This window comes from Eleutherodactylus coqui, chromosome 3 (genome assembly GCF_035609145.1).
Source record: "Eleutherodactylus coqui strain aEleCoq1 chromosome 3, aEleCoq1.hap1, whole genome shotgun sequence".
NCBI classification, from domain to species: Eukaryota; Metazoa; Chordata; class Amphibia; order Anura; family Eleutherodactylidae; genus Eleutherodactylus; species Eleutherodactylus coqui.
The window spans coordinates 45,734,724-45,758,306 of NC_089839.1; the positions used below are offsets into that span (position 1 = coordinate 45,734,724).

At 42.4% G+C, this 23,583-nt stretch overlaps 1 protein-coding gene across 1 annotated transcript in view; it reads left to right on the top strand.

The window, feature by feature from the left end:
* Nucleotides 1–23,583, top strand: part of SRBD1 (S1 RNA binding domain 1) — a 212,677-nt gene that overhangs the window by 113,671 nt on the left and 75,423 nt on the right. Inside the window, exon 17 of the mRNA XM_066595552.1 lies at nucleotides 1,850–1,932. Coding sequence (XP_066451649.1) covers nucleotides 1,850–1,932 — 83 coding nt within the window. The remainder of the gene's footprint in view (nucleotides 1–1,849; nucleotides 1,933–23,583) is intronic.

Sequence of the window (23,583 nt, forward strand, 5' to 3'; positions counted from 1 at the left end):
TAATGCAGGAGGAGCAGGATACTGCCATGATAGCTCCAAGAACAAAGCAGCTGTTTTTTATATGCAAACAGCTTAATGGTTCTTGGAACTTTCAGCTGGTGTCCCGCTGAGAACTGCCAGCTGGATACCAGCTGAAAGAATACAATCAGTGCCGCCCACTGAGAAAATCAGCAAGCGGCGCTGATGACAGTCATCGGTGATTTCTACCGTAGCTTACTAGAAATCACTGATGAACGAACAGTGCACGATGGCAGCACATTTAGACACAACGATTATCATCTTTTGAGCGAATTTTGAGCGATGATCGTTGTGTCTAAATGGGCCTTTACTTATTTATGGGGTGATTGATCTGCCATGTCTGCAATCGTCTCCCACATGAATGATACTATGAATCTTAAATACACATTCAATATGTTACCTGTATCAATTCCCTTTTTAGACTTCTTGTCGATAGCCGATGCAATTATGGCCATTGATTCAACTCCGTTGTCTCATAACAAAAAGTTACAGTCCTTCCTTGTTGCATTCTACTAGTTGTAATCTTCTACTGGGGATTAGGAATCTACCTAAGGGGAAGTATTGCTGTTAAATCGTACTCGGAAAAGCACTACTCGCTCGAGTAATTTGCTTTATCCGAGTATCGCTGTGCTCGTCCCTGAAGATTCGGGTGCCGCTGCGGCTGACAGGTGAGTCGCAGCGGGGAGCAGGGGAGAGCGGGCGGGAGAGAGGGAGAGAAAGATCTCCCCTCCGTTCCTCCCCGCTCTCCCCTGCAGCTCCCCGCTCCGTGCCGGCACCCGAATCTTTAGACCCGAGCACAGCGATACTCGGATAAAGCAAATTACTCGAGCGAGTAGTGCTTTTCCGAGTACGCTCGCTCATCTCTAGAAATGAACTATGACTAGGAGCCAAGTGTCTTAGGTTCGAAGCGCGTCCCTGACGTTCCGTGTTTTTTATCGTCTATGCTTCTTCATGCTGCTTTTAAGAAGTATGGAATAAAATAATATATTTTTACATTAACTCTGAGTTTTGGAAGATCTGCCCTTTTTTTCCTACGGATTTGAGTCCATGACTGGAATGGACTTTCCTTAGCAACATCTAAGATCTAATAGAGATCTGGATGCAGTAAGCTGATCCTATTTTTTTTCGTATAAGTGCATAGTATTATTACCACGTTCGGTTTAGTTACATCTGGTGGATTTCTCTCTAGACATATCTAAATAGGGATACTTTCATTATGACCACCCTGTATACACATGTGGAATAAGCCAAGTACAAATGTAGCAAAGTTTAACCCAACTTGTTGCAGGAAGCTAACCCAGTTATCGTATCTTCACACAAGAAAAGCCATTGTAAAGGGAAGTAAACTGCGACAAATAACCTTAAAGTGTCAAGTTAAAGTTTGCTACATGTGAAGGGTGGACTTTCCCATACTTTATCACCAGTACACTTTCAAGAATATTGGATTATCAGAATTTTAAATGTATTTTCATATGTTTCTTCCTTAGTAACTATGCCGTTAACTTTTCTTGCTTTGCATAGAAAGCTAATAATCACAAATGAGGGCAGATTTATCCATGTGGTACATCTTTAAAACTGACTTAAGAAGGTTTCTTTAGCTTTTTAAAATCTGGCAGAGAAGAGGAGTGTCTTACAAGACTGAAACACTTACACCAGGATGGAATGGTTCAGAGTTCGTGACGGGAGGCGGGTATCGCCCCGAAGAGTTGCAAACTTGTCTGATTGAGATATAACTTTGAGGCGTTCTAACCTCAGACATCACAAGCCGGTTTTATCACACTACAAGTTTTGTGCATAAAACAACATTTCGTATGTCTATTCTGTCTTTCAGTTTCCATAGCAAGACGCGTACAAGATCCATTAGCTGAGCTTGTGAAAATTGAGCCCAAACACATCGGCGTTGGAATGTACCAGGTAAGGTCGCGACGGCATTTCAGCTCTGTAATCCATCATTTGATTTTGGGCAGCTGCGTTGTTTGTTTTTTTTGTTTTGTTTTTTAATATATTTTTATATTTTCCAGAATTTATTTAATTATTCATTTTTTTAAATCAGTTTAGTTTTTATATTATTTTATAAAATGTAAACATACAAAAAAAATCTGTACTTTACAAAACGTAACGAGACGTGCACAGACTAATTAATAGTCTGCGAAAGAGACAAGTCTGAGATTTGTAACTGGATCCGGCCACGTCTCCAAGTTCAAAGACCTTTATATTTATCCTCATCACTCATCATCGGAGCCTTTATCTCTCTTCGTGTTTGACTTACGGAATGCACTTTTTTTATTTTTACCATCACAACTCGCGGTATATGAAAGGAGATTTATTTGGAATAAATGTGTTAATAATTTGATCTATTTTATATGATCTTTGCAAAGCCTAATTTTGAATCTTGTCAATGAGAAATGATAATTTTAGTCATTTATTCACATATTAAATAATAAAATCACCTGTTTAAGAGTATACATAAAAGGAGACCCATCCCTGCACTCATTCCCATAAAAACAGAGCTTTATTCAAATGGATACATATCACTGAAAAGCAGTCTGGAACAGAACCTTTACTTTAAATATTAAAACTAACCAAGGCCTCATGTCCATGGGGAAAATCAGACCCGCTATGGATTCTCCATGTATAATCCGTAGCGGGTCCCTCCTGCCCCGCGGACATGAGCTCTGAAAATCAGAATAAACTTACCCGCAGTGGACCGGGCAGCTCTTTTCTTCTTCACGGCCGGGTCTTCTTTCTTCGGCCCGGCGGATGTGCCCGGCGCATGCGTGCGGCACGCTGCCGGCGTGCAGAGCACGTCCGCCGGCCGAAGAAAGAAGACCCGGCCGTGAAGAAGAGAAGAGCTGCCCGGTCCGCTGCGGGTAAGTTATTCTTATTTTAGGTCTCCCGCGGATCCGGACGGCTTCCATAGGCCTCAATAGAAGCCTGCGGGAGCTGTCTGCGCGGGAGACCCGCACGAAAATGGAGCATGTCGCGTTTTTTTTCATGCTCCATTTTTTAAAATTCCCTTTTATTGACCATCCACGGGATCTGCATGCGGGTGATCCGCTGCGGATTTTAATTCATATTTTGCCCGTGGACATGAGGCCTAAGATGTCCCTATCAAATATGTACCTATGCGTAAACCGAGCTATTGCCTTAAAAAGGGCAACCCCATACCAGAGCATATCCCTAAGGAACACTTAGGGATAGGCTCTAGAGATGAGCAAGCGTACTCGTTAAGGCAAAATACTCGAGCGAGTATTGCCATTTTTGAGTACATGCCCGCTCCTGCCAAAAGATTCGGGAGCCGGCGGGGGAGAGCGGGGAGGAACGGGGGGAGAGATCTCTCTCTTCCCCATGCTCACTCCCGCAACTCACCACTCACCCCCGCCGGCCCCCGAATCTTTTCTCACGAGCGGGCATGTACTTGAAAATGGCAATACGAGTATTTTGCCTTAACGAGTACGGTCACTCATCTGTAATAGACTCCTTAACTCGAAAATAGTCGATGGGTTTAGAAACACTTGAGCCCTTATTTATAGCTAAAATCATTAGCAGGACACACTTAACCCCTTGAGTGGCGGGTTTCCTACCACCCTGTTAGACCCACCAGGGCAGGTTTTTTAAAATGGTCTAATCATTGAATTTCAACTAATTTTGCAGTTGCGTCTCAAGAGCCATAACTTTTTCATTTTTCCATTGACATGGCCATATAAGGGCTTGTTTTTTGCGGGACAAGTTGTGATTTTTTTAAACAGGGGGGAGGAAAAAAAGAAATGGGGAAAAAAGAAAAAAAGGGGCCATGTCATTAAGGGGTTAAATAATGTATTAACTTCCTTCTCTGGGTCATTACGACGCATGGATACCACATGTGTGATTTTATTTTTGATTTTTTTACAAAGTAAAGGGAGACAAGTGTTTTTATAATTTTTTAAAATTATTTTATGACTTTTTTTTATTTTTTTTGGACCCTTTAGGGGACTTCCACAGGGACCCATCAGGACCCCCTGATCACATTCCGGGGGTCCGATGGTGACAGCCCTTTACATGCTGCAGTGACAGCCCTTTACATGCTGCAGTCACATAGACTGCAGCATGTGAAGGGTTAACACAACAGAGATCAGAGGTTTTCTCTGATCTCTGCTGTAAGAGCTGGTGCCTGGCTGTCCTCTGACAGCCAAGCACCAGCTCTCCCTGCCACAGAGACCATCGGCTTGCTTCTGACAAGCCGATGGTCTCTATGGCAACCTGTAAACAAAGCAGGAGACTTAGAAGCAGGAGATTGCCGGCATATCAGCAATATCTTCTGCTGGTTTTTCAAAGCCCTTGCTTTGTTCTCTGTGGGTCTGTGCAGGCAGAGCACACTGCCACAGCTTGTGGCATTGTGCTCTGCAGCTCCCATAGTGATACATAGCCCGGAAATCTTCCGGGCTATATCACTATCGGCAGTGGAGCTCGTCACGGAAAATTTCCGGGCGTGCCACTCAAGGGGTTAAAGGTAATGTATCGCCAATATTTCTTTTTTAACTAATTAAAACAGGATAGTGAAACATACTCCATTTTTCTATTCTGTTTTTATCTTCTTATTGTAAAAGTTTTATGATCTATATAGTGTATATATGACAATGGGGGCGACTATCTTGCCTGAACATTTACAGATGCTTTACAGCAGAACTCATGGGCCATTCACACATTGAACTGTCAAGGGATCCTTTTGACTTCTGTGGGACAGTGTTGTGGGCATGCTCTGTGACATGTGCAGGGAGGGGAGGAGGTGAGCTGCGAGCATAACCTATTGCGTAATCCTGTCTGTGATGATGATGTGATGACGGCTGAAGTTTGCTGTACAGAACAGGGAGTATCAGACTATTATTAGGCTCAGTGGTCAGTGTGAAAACTACAAGATCTGTTAAAACATAGACCACAACATTGAACCTTTAAAAAAAAAACAAAAAAAACTTTAAAAACGTGTTTAATATTAAAAAGTTGCGTTATACAATAGATCAACGGCCCATTCTCTTTCAATATTTGTAAATGACAAAAATATCAAATGGAAAAGGAGAATCAGAGAAGTAAAATATCTCATAAACACAAGGTACAAATTAGTAATTTTGAAGAATCCAATCAAGACATATTTGACATATATGTAAAGTGTAAAAAAAAACTGTGAAGAAGAAAAGGAAAGAGAATAGAGATGAGCGAGTAAACTCGCTAAGGCACATAACTCAAGCGAGTAGTGCCATAGCCGAGTATCTCCCCGCTCGTCTCTAAAGATTCGGGGGCCGGCGGGGAGGGGGGGGCAGGGAGCGGCGTGGGAGAGCGGGGAGGAACAGAGGGGAGATCTCTCTCTCCCCCCCCCCGCTCCCCGCCGCAACTCACCTGTCACCCGCGCCGGCCCCCGAATCTTTAGAGACGAGCGGGGAGATACTTGGCTAAGGCACTACTCGCTTGAGTAATGTGCCTTAGCGAGTTTACTCGCTCATCTCTAAAAGAGAAGCATCAAAAACACAACTGCAAAAAAAAGGAGGGGGGGGGGGTATACCAGACATACAACTAATGATGGTAGATTAACCAGTGCCGAACCAGGTGCACAGCCGAGTGGTGCAGAGCAGGTTTTGGTATGTTTTATTTGTAAAGTGTGTGTTTATATAGATATATAATCTTTTGAGGAATCGGATCCATCGCAGACTCTGCGTGTCTCTGGGATTCATTGCAGTCTGTGTACATTTCGTAGTCGGTATCTGGTTTCATCGAAGTATAGACATATGATATTGTGGTGATGGTCATTAATGCTAATTGATTAATGGCCGCACACTTGCATGTAATACCGCACAGTTGTTAGCATATTTATACGATGATATGCATACCAGTCATTTGGGGCATTAAATAGCAGACTTGTTCAGCGGGGTTATTAATTTTGTTAACTTTTATATTCAAGCTTTCTGAGCCCTTGATGAATGTTACTCTGTCAAGAAGGCCTAGTGAGGACTTGATTTTACAGGGCATCGTAGAAAGCCCTCGGCGGTCGTGTGGTTTTGCAGACCGGCACATGTTCTGTTCCTCCTAATGAACCTGTGAAGCAATAAATTACTGCTGGGCAAGGATGACTTTCGAACGGGGATCAGAAGCCTGTTTTATAAGATGCGGTCACCGGTTTAATCTTCGTTTGCTTCTTAAACAAATGTGTAGTATAAAAGTTTCGGCTGGTTAGTCATTTTTAAAGATGTTAGGGATTGTTACAGGCTGTTTCCGTATTTGCAACCATTTTTATTACTCCGGTGCATAGGAATAAAACTAGTAATTATTAGGAAATTATAGTACCGGTGTTTCTGGTGGCACAATAGCTGTGCTACATGGTACATCCATTATGATCCCCACACATCACACACACAGCTCTACGACATGCATCCTGAATCACACACATCACACACAGCTGTGGTACATCCGTGCTGATTTCCAGACATCACAAGCTCAGCAGACTCCTGGATAGAGGGATCAGCCCCGGTCATGTGATCACATGATGGTGACGTCATCACAGGTCTTGGTGTCTGCTGTCGGCTTATCCAGTATACAGTACTTTCTACCAAACTGCACAATAGCTCTTCCCACAGCAGTGATGTCACCACAGGTCCTTCAGCTCACCGGATCTCTGTGGTGGCGGTAGGTCAGTGTCTTCTGTCAGGACCGCTGAGTTGCATCTGAGATAATGACGGGTTAGTTGTATTCTCATTTTGTCCTCCCCTTCTAAGAGCCCTAACCTCGTCGTTCTTCTATCGGTCAGGCTCTGTGTTTTATAGATGTTGTAGGACCTGTGATGACGTCACCAAGGGCCGGAGCAGGAGAAGCACCCACACACAAACATGCATACTCACGGTCAAGTGGTCGTTAGTAGTTTGATAAGACTTTGCAAACTGTCTTGACTAATAATAGCCCCTTTAACAATGTACGATCTTCGCTGGATCGTGGGAATCTGAATGCTGATTTTCAGTGTAAACGCTGCCAGTAACTGAATAGTGAATGATAATTTGTTCACTTATTGTTCGTCATTCCGTTTAATTAGGCATAAAAATCAAAGGACGGTCTGATCTGCCTCTATAAACAGGCTGTCATTAATCTATGAACGACTGCATGTTTACTGTGAATGGGGGCGGACGGACGAGATCTCTGTTGCGCTCAGCCTCCATTTACTGAGTGCCTAAGTTTGTATCATGAAGGATTGGATGTATCGTCAACCTCTTTTACTTGCACCTCAGTTGCTGCTCTACACCACGTATGTATTTGGGACTGTACCTTTGGGATCTTGAAGTCCGGATCCTGCTTTAAAGAGTGCAACATTGTTTTTCTTTCCTCTCCCAGGAGGAATTGGCCTGTGGTGCCGCTGTTATAACTTTGTCCATTCACTGAGTGATCATCATTCCTATGTTAAAGCACAGCAGCAATTATCACTGAGATGACTGTCAGTTACTTCAGCGGAAAATCCACAGCAAACTCGGCAAAGGATGTGGATTTTGCCACAGATTTCACTTATTACAATGCAAATTCAGCAAAAGGTTGATGACCTACATATTTAAAATCTTTAGCGTGTATCACTTCCATTGCAGATTCTGCATGGATTTTTTCTCCTGCACCATGTGATGAGGTTTGTTAGAATGTCTTCCGCATGGCTCGTACTATAAATGCTGTGGATGTTCCATGTGGAACCGTAGCATAAAAAATCTGCAACATTTACACCCGCTATGCACATACTCTAAGGCCTCATGCACATGGGCGATTTTTTTTGCTGCAGAATCCGGAGCGGGCGTTCGCCTCCGTATTCCACAGCAATAACCTGCCATACAAGTATTTACTATAACAGACAGGTCAGGAGTGGTGACAGGTCCTCTTCAAATTGGAGAGCTTTTTACATGTGCAAATTAGGAATCAAAGTAAGTCTATATTCTCCTGTAAATCGTAGCAACAATCAGCTTCTATTGTATTATTTGTGGTTTAGAAATAAGAGACACAATTTGGCATGAACTATTCAGAACTACACTTTGTTTAAAAAAAAAAGCGTTTAGGAATTGTGATGTAGTTCCATCTCAGGCGGATATACAAATGATTAGAGTAGTGGAGTGATTAGATGAACGGTCTTGTCACTGGAGGCCCTAAAAGTGTTTCCCCACTTGGCCTATAAAAGGCTCTCAGAGGCTCCTTGTGTGTAGTTGACCTCTTCTTCCGCTTGTGTAGAGCTTGTTGACCACTAGATGCCTCTACGACGTAGAGAAGAGATTTCACCCCGTTAACAGAGTTTGAGAGGGGCGCATTATTAACAAATTGCCCACCACCTGAGCCATTCTGACCAGATTGTTAGGACCAGTGGATGCGTGAGGGCACACAAAACGATCAGGCTCAGGGCGGCCTTGTCAGACCACTAGTAGAGAAGATCATCTGATCGTCTGACAAGCCTGAGCAGCTCCAACTGTTTTGTTGTTCACTACCCAGATATAGGTAGCGCCATCATTACAGCCCCTGTGCCTGTGGGAACCATTTCCAGGCACTTGGTCTCGCAGAGGTGAGGGTATCATCAATGTTGGATCCTGTGTTATCTGCCTCCAGTTTAGGGCCCGTTCACACTGTCATGTGGTCATCTGTGAAATGTACAGATTTTTACTCCCAAAAAACAGATGAAATCGTAGCCCTTGACGGACCCACAGGCTATAGAGGGTTAAAAATAGTCAGACAATACATGCGTTTGACTACATATAGCAAGGCACACGTTTCTCTTTGGTGCTTTTTTTTTTTTTGTGAGATTGAAAAGCGTCGCCTACTTCACTTTTCTGTCCTACAAAAAAAAAAAGAAAGAAACATATACATTTTTTTTAAACATTGCAGTCAGAGGCAAACCTATGGAAACATACGGCTGTCTGTTTCCACGCGCTTAATGTATACGTTTTTTGGAGTACAAGGAAAGAAGTGTTGAACTGTGAAAGTTTATTAAGAAGAAAAAACTTTGCAGTGAAAACATTAAATTTTTTTTAATAAAGAAAAGGAACAAGACAGATGTAAGCGGATCAAAACGTATACCACGCATACCATTTTAAAAAGCATGCATCTTTAGGCAAGGTTTCTTGCATACAAGAAATGTACGTGAAAATGCCGGCATGGATGGGCTCTTAGAGGTGTAAGATGAGTGCTGAGAAGTGATCTCTGTAGAACAGGAAGCACCAGCCTCTTGTGAAGCCCGGTGGACAAAGTGAAAACTGCAGGATTTCAGGAAGTTTTAGCTGCATGCACCTACTGTAACATGGAGGCCTTAAAATGACAGGCCTGGTTAAACGAGCGGCTGTATTATCAAAAAATGAAATAAGTGATGATTGTTGGCAGGCATAACATTTTTATCATTCACTCGATGAATATGATTACACTAGACATTATAGGATCCTCTGTAGAGATGAGCGTGTATACTCGCAAAGGCACATTACTTGAGCGAGTAGTGCCTTAGCCAAGTATCTCCCCGCTCGTCTCTTAAGATTCAGGGGGCGGCGGGGGAGAGCGGGGAGGAACGGAGGGGAGATCTCTCTCTCCCTCTCTCCCCCCCGCTCCCCGCCGCAACTCACCTGTCACCCGCGCCGGCCCCCGAATCTTTAGAGACGAGCGGGGAGATACTCGGCTAAGGCACTACTCGCTCGAGTAATGTGCCTTAGTGAGTATACTCGCTCATCTTTAATCGTCTGTTTTAACCTAATGATCATTGATTCAATTATTCCACAGTGTCAAAAGGCCAAAAGGTATGACTAAAGGCTGATTTAGACACAGCGATTTTTGTTAACAATTATCGCTCAAAAGACTGCTTTGAGCGTTTTTTGTTTTTTTTAAATCTCTAACTGCACTGACATCATGCGGTTTTCTTTAAGGAATTGCTGAAAGAGAACGATTAGCCTGATCAGAAATTCACAGCGGGATACAGCTGATACTATTGTTTTAGCTGTATCCAGCTCCCTAAAGACAGGCGGGCTATGAAGAACAGAGCAGTCCGGATGTGTTCTGCATACCCCGCTTGGAGCGCTCAGCTGTATAACGGCCGGGCGCTCCAACCAGTGAACAGCTGGATGCAGAAGACAAGCAACACCGCTAGTCTTCTGCATCCCCTGCTCAGAGCACTCAGCTGTATAACTGCTGGGCCCTTCGAGCAGAGAACAGATGGAAGCAGAACACAAGCGGCCCCGCTTTTCTTCTGCATACCCCGCTTGGAGCGTTCAGCTGTATAACAGCTGGGCGCTCCAAGTAGAGAACAGCTGGATGCAGAACACAAGTGGCCCCGCTTGTCATCTGCATCCCTCGTTTGGAGCGCTAAGTGATCGCTCAGCCTTTGAGCGATCACCTTGCGCTGTAAATGCACACAATGATTATTTCTCAAAAGTCACTAGAAAAAGACATCTTCTGAGTGATAATTGTTGTGTCTAAACCCGGCTTAAATAGATTGCTTGTCGGTATAGCAATAAAAATTTGCTAATTTGCAACCTCATACCCCGTGTGCAAAAAAATTATATAATAAATGCTATGCACCCCAAAATAGTACCAATAAAAGCTACAACTCATCCTAGAAAAAAACAAGCCTCATATGTCTATGTCAATGAAAAAATGAAGTTTTGAATGCAGGAAAAGGACATTTTTTTTACCCTATAAAACATGTTTTTATTGTGTAAAAGTACTAAATCTTCAAAAAACAAAAACACATTTGGCACTATCGCTAATGTATACCAAATCCTAGAATAAAGCCAACATGTTATTTTCACCACGCAGTAAAAGAAAGCCAAATAACAAAGGCAGAATTCCTGTTTTGTTTGCATCACATACAGTTAAAAATGGGGCCAAAAGAAAGAATTCCTACAGCTAAATTAATGGGAAAATGAAATAAAAAATGCCATGAATCTTAGAATAGGAGGCTATTACAGGCTGAACTACATGGGCATTGTCTTCATTCAGCCTGACATACTATAAAAAAGCTTCCTGTTCATTCAAGTCCACGGACACCTTTTTGGGGACATTTTTTAAAAATGTAAATGCATATATTTTGTACTCGCAAACATTTTTGCAATATAGTTTAGAAAAAAAATGTCTCCCTTTGTCTTTCTCAGCTTCTACATATCGGTCTATACGGACGCTGCCGTTTAAGGCCTCGTGCACGAATAGCCGCCCAAAAAGATTGCGTGTGGAAAAATCGCGTGAACGAAGCTAAAGGCGCGATCTACATCCACGCATAATTTGCTTGTTCACACGATCCATGGTGCGTGCTGCGTGTTAATCCAGCTCCCATAGGAGTCAATGGGAACTCCTGCGCAAAACTCACCAAGTACAGGTCAGGTCTCGCAGCACGCACCTTAGATGCGGGCATTGTAGCCACGCATGTCCTATATTTTGCCGGTGTGAGTATTTTGTGCGTCTAAAAATTGTTCATATCTCACAGTGAATGCAGTAAAAAAGAAATACATAGCGCCGGAATTGCAGTTTTTAACCCCTTCATGACCAACGACGAACCGGTACGTCATGGAGCGTCGGGGTATGTAAAAGTTTAAATCACCCCCTTTTGCCATTTCTATTATTAAAAAATCGAAATAATAAATTAAAATTAAAAATATGTATTTGATATCGCCGCGTCCGTAAAAGTCCGATCTATCAAAGTAGCGCATTATTTTTCCCGCACGGTAAACGTCGTCCGAAAAAAAAAATAACGCCAGAAATGCACTTTTTCAGTCACCCTATCTCCCAGAAAAAAACGCAATAAAAAGCGATCAAAAAGTCGTATGTATTCCAGATTGGTACTATTGGAAACTACAGAACATCTCGCAAAAATTGAGCCCTTGCTGAACTACGTCGACGGAAAAATAAAAAAGTTATCGCGCGCACAAGATGACGGCAGAAAATAATTGAAAAAAATTAAATGTCTTTGAAAAAAAAAAGAGTAGTACAGTAAAAAAAAAACCTACACAAGTTTGGTATCGTAGTAATCGTACTGACCCATAGAATAAAGTTATGTCGTTTTTGTTGCTGTTTGTGCGGCGTCGAAACAAGACGCACTGAAAGATGGCAAAATGTCGTGGTTTTTTTTTTCATTTTACTCCACTTAGAATTTTTTTAAAGTTTCTCAGTACATTATATGGTACTTTAAATAGCACTATTAAAAAATACAACTGGTCCCGCAAAAAACAAGCCCTCATACAGCGACGGCGATGGATAAAGAAAGGAGTTTCGATTTTTTTAAAGGGGAGAGGAAAAAACAAAAATGGAAAAAGAAAAAGGGGCCGCGTCATTAAGGGGTTAAATACTCTGTCACTTAAAAAAAAATTGAATAAAGTGATCAAAAAGTATGTAACCCCGAATGATACCAGTAAAAACTACCACTTGCCCTGCGAAAGGCAAGACCTCACACGGTCTAATGGATTGGAAAAACGTTATGGGTGTCAGAATATGGCGACAAAGGAAAAGTTTTTGTTAACAAACATTTTTTTCCTTTTTTGTTTGTTTTTAGAAAAAAATTCTATCAATTTAGTAACACCGTACTATTACTGACTAGCAGCATAAACTGGTCGTGTCATCTATACCGTACTGTGATTGCCGCACTTTGACACCTCACCCTCCTCCCCAAAAAATGGTGAAATTGCATTTTGTTTTTTGTTTTTTTTCATTTCACCCCATTTGAAAATGTCTAAAAGTGTTTCGGTACGGGGTGCTGTTCTGTTTATTTATATGCTGCATGAAATAGAGTCATCAGAAATGCCACTGGTCACACAAAAAGAACTCCGAAAAATTAAAGACTATGTCTTTTTGGAAGGCAGGGACAAAAGAAACAAAAATGAAAATCTCTGGCCTTGAAAGGATTCTGGAGTTAAACTGACAGCAATCTTGAGGATATTTTTTTCTCTAAGACTCCCAACAATATACATAAAAATAAAGAACATACAGTAACAAGTGCTTTTACTTCTGATTATGAGCCCCATTATAAGCAAAGGGATTTGTTATCCACCATATGTTCATTTCATACCGCACAATATTGAGGATTTGGGTCTATTGCCCTGGAATCTATAAGAAATCATGCAATGTTATTTTTAAAGGCCTTTTATATCTTACGCATTTTCTTCTTCTCGTTTCTTCCTGGTAGTAATGTCTGCTCTGTAAACCTGAAAATAGTCCAAGTCAAGGATCTTGCCAGAATGTGAAGCGGTGTGTGTCTCCTTCTTAAATCCAGGAAATGGATTGTAGATTGCATTACAGTCTGTCTATTCCATAGGCCGACTGCTATATGTAATGCTTTTTGTGAAATAACAAGGAGCGTGAAGGATCGTTCACTTGAGTAAAAGTGCAGAATTGTAGTGCTGTTAGATAAGAAAAAAAATGTGTGGTCCCGTGTTAGCCAGTAGAGCAAAATGTGACAGTTCTCAGCAAGAGAAACCAAGTAATCTTGTAGATATGACACCTTTTAATGGCTAGCAAAAATACATAACGTTATTGCGAGCTTTCGGACCTACTTGGGGTTCTTCCTCAGACTTATTAAAATAGATCCAAAGAAGTATCTCTCTCTATCTATCTATCTCATATCTATCTATCTCATATCTATCTATCTATCTATCTCATATCTATCTATCTATCTATCTATCTCATATCTATCTATCTATCTCATATCTATCTATCTATCTCATATCTATCTATCTATCTATCTATCTATCTATCTCATATCTATCTATCTATCTCATATCTATCTATCTCATATCTATCTATCTCATATCTATGTATCTCACATCTATCTATCTATCTCACATCTATCTATCTATCTCACATCTATCTATCTATCTCACATCTATCTATCTATCTCACATCTATCTATCTATCTCACATCTATCTATCTATCTCACATCTATCTATCTATCTATCTCACATCTATCTATCTATCTATCTCACATCTATCTATCTCTCTATCTAGCTATCTCATATCTATCTATCTATCTCATATCTATCGGATATCTATCTCATATCTATCTATCTATCTCATATCTATCTATCTATCTCATATCTATCTATCTATCTCATATCTATCAATCTCATATCTATCTATCAATCTCATATCTATCTATCAATCTCATATCTATCTATCTCATATCTATCAATCTCATATCTATCTATTTATCTATCTCCTATCTATCTATCTATCTATCTATCTATCTATCGATCGATCTCCTATCTATCTATCTATCTATCTATCTCCTATCTATCTATCTCCTATCTATCGATCTCCTATCTATCTATCTATCTATCTCATATCTATCTATCTCTCATTTATCCATGCCTGAAAGCGCTGCGGAATAAGTTGGCGCTATACAAATAAAGATTATTATATATTATTATTATCTCTCTATCTGTAAAAAATGCACAGACATGGTGTGATTAATCTGCACCTAAAACAATAACAGAACAGGATTAGTAATTCATTCTAGAGAGAGCCACATGAGAAATCTAAAGCAGAAATAAAACACAGGCCTGGTGACTCTCTAACACCAATTCAGAGACCATAAAACTTTCACATCCCGTATCAGTGGACTAATTATTTACTCCTCTACTCCTCCTGTTCTGGTATTGTTTCAAGTGCAAATTAATCACGCCATATCTGTGATATATATGAAACAATACTAGAACAGGACGAGTAGAGGAGTAAATACTTAATATAGATAGACAGTGTCACTAGTCTGACGTGGGACTGAAGTCTCATACTGTAGCCACTTACAGGAAGGTAGCATAGTCCAGGAGGGTCTGGTTCACAAGAACCCGATGCAGTACAGATGGTTGAAGCAATAATGTAGTTAGGAGGTATAGCCGAGGTCTGGTACACGAGATAGCAATCTTCTCTCGTAAGGAGCAGGTGTAGGAGAGGAGCAGGTTTACTGGATGAGGGCTCAGAGCACAATAAACATGCACTAAGGGGAATGGCAGGGCCAGGCTTTTATAGAGAGGCTAATCAAGAGCAGGGCGGAACTAGGACATAAGCTGGGTTAGCAGGATCTGGGAACAAGGCAACAGGTATGCAGGGAACTGGCCAAAGGGCTGATGGCTCAATAAGAAGGCCGCCTACTTTAATGCAGAAGGTTCCCGCTTTGAGTCCTGACAGATAGATAGATATCAATTATTTTGCATACTTTTTGGATCTATTTTACTAAGCCTGAGGAAGGACCGTAAGTAGGTTCGAAAGCTTGCTATAATGTGTTTTTTCTTGGCCATTATAAGGTATGGTGTCTACGAGATTCCTTTGTTTCTCTTACTGAGAACTGTCACATAGAGTTAGAATTATCCATAGCCAACACCAGTAATGTAAATCAGAGGGAAATTATTTATGTTGAATATGGGTTTCCCAACATAGAGTGTTGTCCAGCAAATTACATTTTTTATAACGTTAGGGAATGCTAATAAAGAGCATATACTTACAAATGTGGCCACCCTGCAATATCTTAATAGAATACTTGTAAAAATACAATATACTGCAATACTAAAGTATTGCACTATATTGTGTAAACGATCATATGATTGCCAGTACAAGTCTCTTATAGGGACTGAAAAAAAAAAGTAAAAATGAGTTGAATAAAGATTTTTTAAATTATTGCAAAAAAAACCCTTTTCCCATTTTTAGCATAAAAAACAAACAAATGTATGTGGTGTCAACGCATCCATAAAAGTCTGATCTGTTAAAATATTGTATTTTTTATCCCATATGCTGAGCAGCATAAAAAATACACAATGCCAAAATCATGCTTTGTAACCCCGTATCGAAGAAAAAAATTATTAAAAGAGATCATAAAGGCATATGTACTCCAAATTTGTTTCAATAGAAACTACAGATTGTGCCACAAAAAGCAAGCCTTCACACAACGATGGAAAAACAAAAAAGGTATTAAAATCATATAAATGGTAGAGTTAGAAGGGACCTCCGGGGTCATCGGGTCCAACCCCCTGCTCAATGCAGGATTCACTAAATCATCCCAGACAGTCCAGCCTTTGTTTGAACACTTCCATCGAAGGACAACTCACCACCTCCGGTGCTAACCTGTTCCACTCATTTGGTCAGAAAATGGCGACAGAAAGCAATTAAAAAATATATATATTTTTTAAAAGTAGTACGACCAAAAAAAACAAACAAACTACATTTGTCATTGCTCTAATCTGTTCTGCCCTTGCCTGGTTCCCTGCTGCCGCAGTGAGCCAGCGATGATGTCACAGTCTACAGAAACATGTCAGCGCCTGCAGCCAATCAGTGACTCGCTATGGGTAGTGATAAGTTTCAGTGGTCACATGTCCCATCTTTGGCACATCATAGCCGCTACAGCTGAAAGTAAAGACTAAGTGGGAAAGCGGGCACCAACCGAACGAGGGCAGCGTAGGATCGGGTGAGGTGAGTAGGGCTCTTCATTTTTTTCCCCCACTATTTTGACCCGGCTTGCAAAATTTTTGGATAATCCCTTTAAGATTTGGATGAGAGACACTAAAAAAAAAATACAGATGATGTAGGGTATGTAGAAAACTTTCCAGGAAAGTGAAGCCAATAAATAAAAAAATCACGTAAATGACGGAAGACTCTTTAATTTCTTATGACATTTGCATGTTTTCTTAGTAGTAGTCACATTTTTGGACTCTGAATATATCTCTCCGGGTGATCAGGAACCCAGGATTTTCCTTTCCTTTGAGCAATTTGTAATAGTGTAAATTTGGCTACAAACTACGGGTTTTCAGTGACGATAGAACATATTGTTTTGAGAAATGGGATTCATATTTTATTAGATAATGATTAATATCGGTGACCTTTCCCTGCATCTGCTTTCTAAACACCCAATCTTCTATGTCAGTCATTGTCTAGGGTTTCATCTTTGCCCTTCTTTCCATGACATAGCGGGATTTCTATGAAATCAATGTAATAGCTACTCCAAGCACAAATTAAAAGTCTCTTAATCCAGACTTACGTTGTTTGCTTTCACAACTGTAAGTCATAAGTAATTAATTTTCTTTGGAAAATTAGTTGGGTTACCATTCCCAGTAGCATCATTTGTTGACACAAGGTTATAGATAGGTTAATATTTTTCTTCTGCGCATTGGCCTCAACTTCGCGAGACCTTAAATCAAAACAAATAGACACGAGTTCAACGGCAAATAATTCCCTCTTATTCCCGATGAATGTTGTCTTTATTTTGGCCATCCAAAAAATATGATTTCTCGTGTGACGTGTAAACCCGAGGATTGAACTTCCAACCCGCGAGGAAATTATTTTTTGTTTTCTATTATGATAGAAGAGGTCGTAGAAAGCTGTCAGTCAAGGCTTTAATACAAGCTTCCCTCGTGTTTGTTATTCTTGCCGTTGGAAGGTCTATGAGTCCTTTGTTTTATGGTTTAGAGGAGAACTTTGGGCGTCGTGTCACTTGCCCGTCATCTCCTGCTGAAATGCGTTGGGTTAAAGGGAAAGCTTTACACATTATGGAAAGATTATGTTCTGCAAGTCACCTGCAATCACCTCATTAGGTGCCTAGGTCCTACATGGTCTCCAAACACAAATTGACTTCTATAAAGCATAGGGTAAAGGCATATCGGATGTATATGTGCAGTCCACTGTAAGAAATATCTTAAAAGGTGTTGTCAGAGTTCCTTTTTTGAAGCTCTGAGTCCTGTGATTAGTTGTAGTAGCTTGTGGTACTCACTGATAGACTACCTCTGCAGCCTATAAACAGACCCACCACAGAGTATAGACCATTGATTCCCAACCGGGGTGTTGCGGGTCCCATCTAGCCGGCCTTAAAACGGTTTTCCAGGCAGCCCACCCCCACCCGGGATAGACTGGGTCGTAGTGGAAACTCTCATCTGACCCCTGTGTAGTGGCCGTCACTCGTAATTACAGGCACAGCTCTTGGTGAGATCAAACCCCTTCAGACCCAATGTCCACGGGCAGACTTGAATTGCTGAGGATCCCATAGAGAAACATGGGCGCCCGCAGCTGAATTAAAGCATGGGGATTTGTTTTGCAGACCTTTGCTCCATTTCAGTGCATGTCTCCGAACGGACTGCTTTCATTGAAGTCAATGGAAGCTGTTTGATCTGCAGGCCGTCCGCAATTGACATTGTGGACGGGTCACGGATTCCGTAGGAAGGCAGGAGTTTAAACAAACAAACTCTACTGCACATGTGCGGCGGTGCATCGGCCAACGCTTCCGAACACATCCGCAGTGATGCCCCGGACAGGTACGCACGGTCCTCGGCCGCATGCAGGGTCTGGTTCCACTGCGGGCTCCCGCATACGGAATCTGACCTGCCCGTGGACATGAGGCCTTAGCTTGGAGTGGATTTGCCATGGAATTTCCGTACGGATATTCGGTTACATTTACAGTAGAAGCAAAGTGGATGTGATTTTAAAAATCTCATCCACAAACTGCTGGAAAAATCAGCACAAAACCCGTGCAGAAATTGACATGAGGTGCAAAATTTAATTCTGTAGCATTTCAAATTTGTCGCAGTTTCCGCTGTGGAATTTACTTTCTCAATGAGGGGATGAGTTCCGCACAAAAATACATGATGGAACCCACACCTAATAGCACAGGTTTTCATACAGACTTCCCGTTACTGATATGTTGCTGCTGAATTGCCCACTGCGTACATGGCGCAGCAAATCGGCCTTGTGTGGCACCCAGCTTTAGGGTATGTTTGCACCATCGGTGTGCATATTGACTCAAAATCAGCTTCCAGACACAGATTTCGCCATGGTGATCCACCAAGTGAACAAAGCCTTGTAGTTTACTAGCGGGTAAAAATCAGTCCTGGTCATGGGATGGACACAAAGGTGCAAAACAAATCTCTTATAACTGCTGCAATAAGCGATTTGCCTATGTCATCATCACATGACCAAACTGGGAGGGAACAATTAAGGTTCCCTTTGGCTGCAGCGGGGCATGAATGCTGAACGACAGGTGGAGCTTCCAGGACTGAACTGGAAAGGGAGAATGAACTAGCAGACTGGAGCAGCCGGTTCAAAAGTTGAGTGAGCCTTTTTATTTCTAATATGCTCTCATCTGCTACCTGGCCAATTTTCATAAATCTCAAAAAGCCTCTTTAAAGGGGATGTCGAGTTAGAATTTAACTTTTTAATCGGGTCAAAAGAGTTAAAACAGTAAAATAAAGAGTACTTACAGATCTAGCAGCACTAATTTTGCTGTGTCAGTGCACTAGTCTATTAATGAGCTACGCTGATTCTGAAGTACCGCTGCCAGAAAGTCAGGTGACCGTTCTACTGGCATCAGCGCTAACATCCTGGTGCCATGATGCCCGGAGTTTCGACCAGTGAGACTACAGCCTCTCATTGGCAGGCAACGGTCAACTGACTTACGCTGTCAACAGAAATCCAAGCCTGCTCGGACGAGAATGCAGTTACTCGAGAAGAGTGATGCTCGCTCGAGTAACTGCCTTATCCGAGCAGGCTCGCTCATCTCTAGTCTTAACTAGAGATGAGCGAACGTACTCGGATAAGCACTACTCGTCCGAGTAATGTGCTTTATCCGAGTATCGCTGTACTCGTCTTGAAAGATTCGGGGAGCGCCGCGGAGCGGGGAGCTGCAGGGGAGAGCCGGGAGGAACGGAGGGGAGATCTTTCTCTCCTTCTCTCCCGCCCGCTCTCCCCTGCTCCCCGCCGCAACTCACCTGTCAGCAGCGGCTCTCCCCGAATCTTTCAAGACGAGCACAGCGATACTTGGATAAAGCACATTACTCGGACGAGTAGTGCTTATCCGAGTACGTTCGCTCATCTCTAGTCTTAACCCTTTTGGCTCCTATTTTAAAAAGTTAAATCCTAAATGGACAAGTCTTTTAAAGTCAGAAACCACAAACCAGGTTCTTGCTATGGAGGTAACTAGAGATGAGCGAGTATACTCGCTAAGGCACATTACTCGAGCGAGTAGTGCCTTAGCACAGTATCTCCCCGCTCGTCTCTAAAGATTCGGCGGCCGGCGCGGGTGACAGGTGAGTTGCGGCAAGGAGGAGGGGGGGGGAGAGGGAGAGAGAGATCTCCCCTCCGTTCCTCCCCGCTCTCACCCGCCGCCCCCCGCCGGCCCCCGAATCTTTAGAGACGAGCGGGGAGATACTCGGCTAAGGTACTACTCGCTCGAGTAATGTGCCTTAGCGAGTATACTCGCTCATCTCTAGAGGTAACTTCTCCTTAAAGAAAGTTATCTTGATAGAAATGTAGCAGAATGTAACTCAACACTGATAACTTGCTGCAGCAAGTTGTTCTGACACAACAAAAGCCATTGAAAAGCTATTGAAAATGTGAGAAAATGTTCCGTACCACAGTTTAATTAACGCATTGAGTGTCAAGTTAGCATTTGCTACATCTGTGGCACGCTTTACCTGTAGTCTGGAGATTAAAATGACAGAATATCCTCCCATAATGCATCTGGTAATCGCTGTATGCTTTTATATTAGTGTTTTTTAGGTGACCTAAATATTCTCTGTATCTCAGACATTTATCTTTAGGTCTATGAACTATTTTATCTGGTAATTTAATCTCTCGCTTGCCCCTCACTTCGCTGGAGGTTTACTTTTACATTTAATTACTATAGTGCAAACTGATGTTTTATTGGGGTTCTCTTACAGGTTTATTAGAGTCAATGCATGGCCCAGGTCAATTAATCAGGGTTTTTTTGTTGCTGTTGTTGAGGGATTTAGAAACCTCAATTACTGCTCTTTTATTTCACATTCTCTTACGTTTTTTTTTTTTTACTTGCATGATACGAGGCGTATTCAAGTTTTAAGGACTTCTAATGTTTTTTCTTAAAAAGCTGAAAGTATTGCCATTTGTCAACATAACCTCCCGCTTGGCTGGGACATTTTTTTTACAATGTTGACACCATGATTGCATGGCTGCTGCAAACTTTTTTTTTTATGGTGGAGGAGTGGCACAACTGAAAAACGTGCGATCATGCAGAGGGTCCTTCAATGTTGCAAAAAGCCAACAATTGCTAGGTGGAAGGTCATGAGTAGGGAGCATGAGGAACTGCTCCAAAGTTGTTGTCATAAAGAAACCCCTAAATAGGGGCTTCCTGGTGAGCAGGAGCGTTGTGTTGATAGATTCGCGGCACCCACCCAGAGGAAACTTTTTCAGGTCTTCATGCAGGATGGTGTGCACAGATCCCATGGAAATGCCGATTTTGTTAAAATTAGAGATGAGCGAGCATGCTCGGTAAGGTCAGTTACTTGAGCGAGCATCACTCTTTGCGAGGGTTAGAAACACTATCTTTTCTCCTTGGGGAGAGCAACTGGAAACTAGGTAAGGAGACTCAAATGGCCAAGCACGCTCCTCTGGGTAATATGCAAATAAGGGAGATGGAATAAATCCTCCACAGTGCCACCTAGTGAAAGGCAGCATTCCTTCAAGCCAAAGTCAGACTTTTTATACAAGCCTTGTTACAATATCCGTGAATTACAAGAAAAGCCAGACTCCATGTACATACAGCTGTTTCAGGGTTTTTGCCCTTCATTAGTGTACAGTAGGAGTCTCCTTACCTAATTTATAGTTGCTCTCCCTAAGGAGAAAAGATAGTGTTTCTAACCCCCTTATTTTCACTCTTCTCGAGTAACTGCCTTCTCGTCCGAGCGTGCTCGGGGGGGGGTGAGCGAGGGGGAGAGAGAGAGCTCTTACCGAGCATGCTCGCTCATCTCTACTGACAGTCTCTTCCACGGTCAATTGACTCTCCTCCCTAACCACTTGCTCCACTTGCACAGTCATGTTGTCGGACCAGCTTGCGCATGGCTGAGTCCCCTTTGGTTCATTCTCACATGATCAGATTTCTTAGCACTGTCGCACCCACAAACGCACATTTTTCTCACCCTTGACACTTTCACCACCTGTTTCGCACAACTGACGCCGAATGTCGATGGGTATCATTCCACACAAGGGAAGAAAATGGATCGCCCTAAAACTTTCAAATTATGACTATAGTTTACATACTATTCACCATGTGCAACTAGACCCATTGCCGCTCTTATGTAGCTGTAACTTTAGGACATAATGGCCATTTCTTCCCCTGTGTACAACAGATATACCACACAACTGGCACATCTGTTAAACCTGCATCTTACGCTCGTTCACCACATACTGCAAAGCCCACTGCCACCTGCCAAAGAGAGGAACAGAAGGTCGGATAGAAAATCCACGCGGGGGAATGATTTGTCTGTCTATAACCCCTATCCTTTTGCCTCAGCCGCTGCAGTCTCCTAGCTAGCAGCCACTTTTTATCTGCTGTCAGGTCCTCTCTACGGTGGTGGCTGGACCATGACAAGTAGAGGGAGGGTGCCTTGTGTGACGGGAGGCTAGCATAAGCTTTATATACTGTGTGCGTCCTGTGTGGAGCTGAGTTAGGAGGAGGCCACAGTGCAGAGGCTGCCGTCGGAGCTGAGCTACCTGAGAGGAGTTAAGGAAGGTCTGGCCTGAATCAGCGGGTATGAGGACCCTACCACACTGTTTACTGAAGATCATCATCTCCAAGACCAAACCCCACTCCACGATCACTGAGTGTGAAGGGAGTAGAGGCTGCAGATGTGATTATGCATGGTGGTCCAAAGGTTTGGAGACACCTGAATCAATGGAAAACTGTGATTGGGAACGCCATCCTGTGTGTGGCATGTTGCTAAGGGGAAGGGGGCAAATCTCCAATACATCAGCCATTTTGAATGCCGCCATCTTGGTACCCAGTCGATATTTTAAAATGGGAAGGGAAGCCTTGTGACATATATATCTGAAAGACCATTCGATGAGGAATCCAAATCTGCCCTTAAATGTCATGTACATTTGATCTTTCCAAAGTTATTAACAATGTTTCCATTATGTGGCACACGACTATCAACTACAGGATATGCTTGATGTGCTCCCCGTTGTTTTGAATCATCAAGCTATCCCTTTCTCCAATTCAACATGCACTGAGAGCAACACCTCAACAGTAATACTTGCATAGGCATACGGAATCTGATGTTGCATGTACGCCACACTCTTGACATCACCCCCCAGGTAGACGTCCAAAGGGGTGAGATCCGGCAAGCGCAGGGGCCACTTCACTGGGCCACAACACCGAATCCACTTCCCTGGAAACTGCTGATCCAAAAACTTGCAGACATCACGTCCAAAATATAGAGAGGGTATCATTCTGCTGGGAATGTACCACCTGCGTTGCCCAATGGCGGGATCACCTCGTCACGTAACAATCATAGATATTTGACAGCAGTAAGGTTACCGTTGATGAAGAATGTGTCTACTAACTTCATACCCCACACATCGCACCACACCATAACTCTCTGTGCGCCAACCATCTTTGAGGGATCTGTCCAGTGTGGCTGTGTTTTGAACCAGTAGCAAATGTTTTGTTTGTTCACCTCCCTGTAAATGAGGCTGTAACTGGATCTTGTATGGGTGCCATTTCTGCGTAGCCAGTATCCTCCTGATGGTGGTTTGACTCTCTCTGCTCTCCTGTGACAGACGACAGTTGGTACAATATGGGCTCTTGCAGAAGGATGCTAGGACGGCCATTGTTG